The sequence below is a fragment of the Otolemur garnettii genome, unplaced genomic scaffold (genome assembly GCF_000181295.1).
Source record: "Otolemur garnettii isolate 467f Iridium unplaced genomic scaffold, OtoGar3 scaffold00033, whole genome shotgun sequence".
NCBI lineage: Eukaryota > Metazoa > Chordata > Mammalia > Primates > Galagidae > Otolemur > Otolemur garnettii.
Window position 1 is genome coordinate 11,371,573 of NW_003852428.1, and position 4,075 is coordinate 11,375,647.

Sequence of the window (4,075 nt, forward strand, 5' to 3'; positions counted from 1 at the left end):
GGGGCAAGTATTCTGCCTACCATAACAAGATTCCACACATTACATACACATTAATGTAACAATTTAATATTTTTGTGACAGTTCATTAACTGTCATCCAGTTGCTTTAATCTATAGAATTTTTTTTTTCTAAATAAACTGGCCAAATACAACAGTAGCAAAAAAATGCAAAGAGATATAAAATGAACTGTAGAAAACATTAAAAGTAGTGATTGTGTGTTTCCATGTGTGTATATTATAAACTGTATATGTATTTATAAACTTACATATGAATATATACACACATACACATTTTAAAGTTAATCAAATGGTTCTTGAAAATATATAACAAAAACCCCTGGGAAGGTAATGCTTGTAAAATAAGCCCAAGTTCATGATGATCTAAAATCAGTCCATGACGAACGTAAAGGTCAGAGAAAAACTCTTTCTCTCCCTAGTAGCTGCTTTTCCCTACTTGTTTTCTTCTTGCTTTTCTCCCGCTGTTGTCCATATCAAACTTCCAGGCCATTGTGCTCTTCAAGGCCTGCCATCATATCATGTGACCAGATCTCTTGTGGACAAGATCAAATCGCCAACTCCCAAATATATATCAGCGCAGCTGCTCTGGTGGAGATCATACAAAAATACAGAAAAACAATCTGTGCATTGCTCCATCCAGGATACGTAGTACCTGTGATTCTGTACCAAAAGGTCCCAATTCTTTCCACAGCTGAAATGCTAGTTTAGGTTTTATAGATACACTTTACTTTCAAGTATGACCACTGCCACTGCGCGGCCCCCGCAGACCTAAAAGACGGGAATGTGGTAGTGGCGGTCGTTCTCGGTCAGCAGGGGGATCTCTGGCCACTCCCTGAAGGGCTCCTCTGGGTAGCGGACTTCAAAGTCTCTGGAGTTAAACTTGAACAGTCTGAACACTTTTATCTTTACTTCAAGGGAGTATCCAAGTATAAACATATCAATCTGGGGATGAGATGAAAGAGAAGTCACAACTACATGCTTTCAAATTCCTGCCTCCCACCTCGGTGGGTGGGTGGGGGGCGTTCTCCTGCAGTTTATGGAATAATCTACTTGTTGACAGATCTAGCCACAAACCACTGAGTGGGCACAAAATTAGGAACAAACGCCCACTCCGTGGAAGGAAGGGGACAAGCATGGAGACAAGCGTAGGAACATCTCTCTAGACTGACATTAAGAAATCATAGGAAAAAGCCGTTTGAGTAACAAACAAACAAACAAAAAAAATCAATGAAACAGAAGGGAACACTCACAAAAACTATACTGTTTTCTAAACTATCATGTTAAATTAATGTATAAAAATGTTGATTATTTTGTTCGCCCTCTAGGAAAGCAAAACAACACAAAAGAAACCCTTTTCCATGGGGATAAAACCATTTTCTGGGTTAAGAAATGTAAATTAATTTCATTTCTCTGTAGGAGGTAACCAAATGCTTTCCCGATGTTATCTCATCTCCCTGTTGGATCTTTTCGTGGTGAACCTCGCCTGGGAGAACCTGTTAATATCTGAAAAGCAACATGATGGGCGGTGTCTGTGGCTCAAGGAGTAGGCCCCATATACCAGAGGTGGTGGGTTCAAATCCAGCCCCAGCCAAAAACTGCAACAACAACAACAACAACAAAAAATTAAAGCAACATGAGGTTAAAAAAGAAAACCACCTCACAGAACTGGTCACTCTCTGTGAGGTCTGGGAAGACACAGAGCAATAAGCAGAGTAATGAGGTTTGTTCTCTTCTTTTGCCATTTTAGAAACAATAATATCAACCAAGCACCCCTCTACAGTTGGTTATGACACTGCTGACAGTAACCTCCAAACACCTCAAGTAGTCGAACACGTAAAATCCTTAACCAAACACATGTGGTTCTTCCACCCCATTTACCTGCTCTAGACCACAGGTGTCACCCACAAAATTCAGGTGGTTCATCATGAAGCTCAAAGGATCGCATGATGTCTCCCTGGCAAACAAGAGCCTAAAAAGACTGGGAATGGCCTTGTTAGTCTTCATTTGTTCATAAGCTTCAGTGACTTGATACAGCATGAGGAACTTCAAAGCTTCATAAAGTTTATATTCCAGAATGGCATCAGAAAAGAGGATGTTGCACATACTTCCTCTCTTGTGATAATCTTTAATTCCATTAAATTCACTCCACTAAAAATAGAGATGTAAAAGTGAAGTTTAGAAGGGTAGACTTACATAAATATATGTAACAATGAAGTTTTTAAAGTACTTATGAAATAAACCAAAGTAGAGGAGGCTGGTACTTTAACTCTGTATATCTCTTGGCACTATTTCATTTTTTTAAGCCATAAGTATACCGCAACAGACTGTGCCCCCCCCCCAAAGTTGTATGTTAAAACCCTAATCCCAAAGTGATGGTATTAGAAAGTAGGGCCTTTGGGCATGATTAGGTCATGAAGGAAAGCCCTCATGAATGAGCTTGGTGCCTTTATAACAATGGTTCTCAACCTTCTTAATGCCGTGACCCTTTAATACAGTTTCTCATGTTATGGTGACGCCCCAACCATAAAACTATTTTCATACACCTGTATTTGTATGGGGTATATGTGATGGTTTTAGGTGACCCCTATGAAAGGGCCATTTGACCCCCAAAGGGGTCATGACCACAGGTTGAGAACCGCTGCTTTGTAAGAATAGGCCGACAAGCTTGCTAGTTCTCTAACCACCATGCGAGGACACAGTAAAAAGATGACTGTCTATAAAACAGGAAGAGGATTCCACCCTGCTGGCACCCTGATCTCAGACTTCCAACCTCCAAAACTGTGAAATATCAACACTTGTGTCTAAGCCACCCAGTTTACAGTCTTTTATTACAGCAGTTCAAGCTTAGATAACACATATATACATACATACATATATTACTTTTACATTAACAAAATATATTTTTAAATATAAATAAAATATAAAATATAAATATAAATATATTTATATATTTTTAAAATATAAATATAAAAAATATGTAAAATAAAATATATTTTTAAAAAAGTACTACCTCCTTGTAAAGTACTAAGCAGTGGAGTTTTCTAAAACTGCTTAGGACAGTTGAGTTATACAAAGGACATTCCAGACAAGAATAGTGCCTGCATACTTTAACACTCACCACATACGCTGCACAGCTGATGCGCCTTAAGTCACTGGATACAATAACTGTACAGGGTATGTACTATCTATATTTCTATTTTACAGATAGAGAAAGCATGGTTCAGAAAGGTTAAGATATTTCCAAAGGTAACCTACTAATAGCAGGCTCAGGATTCATTCTAAATCATCTGAAATCTGTGTCATTAATAAAAGGCAGAAAGAATGTGCCAAAAAATGAAACTAGGTCCTTCTCTCTCACCATATACAAAAATCAAATGAAAATGGATTAAAGATTCAAATCTGAAACTATAGTCTAAATAACACGACATTGGTCTGGGCGAGGACTTCTTGAGTAATACCCCCAAAGCACAGGCAACCAAAGCAAAACTGGACATGAGACCAGATCAAGCTAAAATGCACTGGCACAGCAAAGAAAACAATCAACAAAATAAAGAGACAACGCATAGAACAGGAGAAAACATTTGCAAACTACCTGGCTGACAGGGATTAACAACCAGAATATATAAAGAGCTCTAGCAACTCAATAGGAAAAAAAAAATCAACCCAATTTAAAAAATGGGCAAAGGAGCTAAATAGATATTTCTTAAAAGAAGACATACAAATGGCTAAGAGGTGTATGAAAAAATGCTCAACATCATTAGTCATCAGAGAAATGCAAATCAAAGCTATAATGGGATATCATTTCCTCCCAGTCAAAATGGCTTTTATCAAAAAGCCAGGCAATAATGAAAGCTGGCAAGGATATAGACAAAGGGGAACCCCCGTAACACAGTTGGTGGGAATGTGAATTACTGCAACCACTATGGAGAGCAGAATGGAGGTTCCTCAAAAAACTAAAACTAGAACTACCATAAGACTCATGATTCTCCAGCTGGATACATACCCAAAGGACAGGAATTCAGTATGATATACCCAAAGGACAGGAATTCAGTATGATA

At 38.1% G+C, this 4,075-nt stretch overlaps 1 protein-coding gene across 1 annotated transcript in view; it reads right to left on the reverse strand.

The window, feature by feature from the left end:
* Window positions 1–643: 643 nt before the first annotated feature.
* FAM105A (family with sequence similarity 105 member A) overlaps window positions 644–4,075 on the reverse strand; it is an 11,390-nt gene continuing 7,958 nt past the window's right edge. Inside the window, exons 7-8 of the mRNA XM_012805004.2 lie at window positions 1,896–2,165; window positions 644–959 (exon numbers count right to left, since the gene is read on the reverse strand). Of these exons, the coding sequence (XP_012660458.1) occupies window positions 786–959; window positions 1,896–2,165 (444 nt within the window). The 3' untranslated portion in view covers window positions 644–785. The remainder of the gene's footprint in view (window positions 960–1,895; window positions 2,166–4,075) is intronic.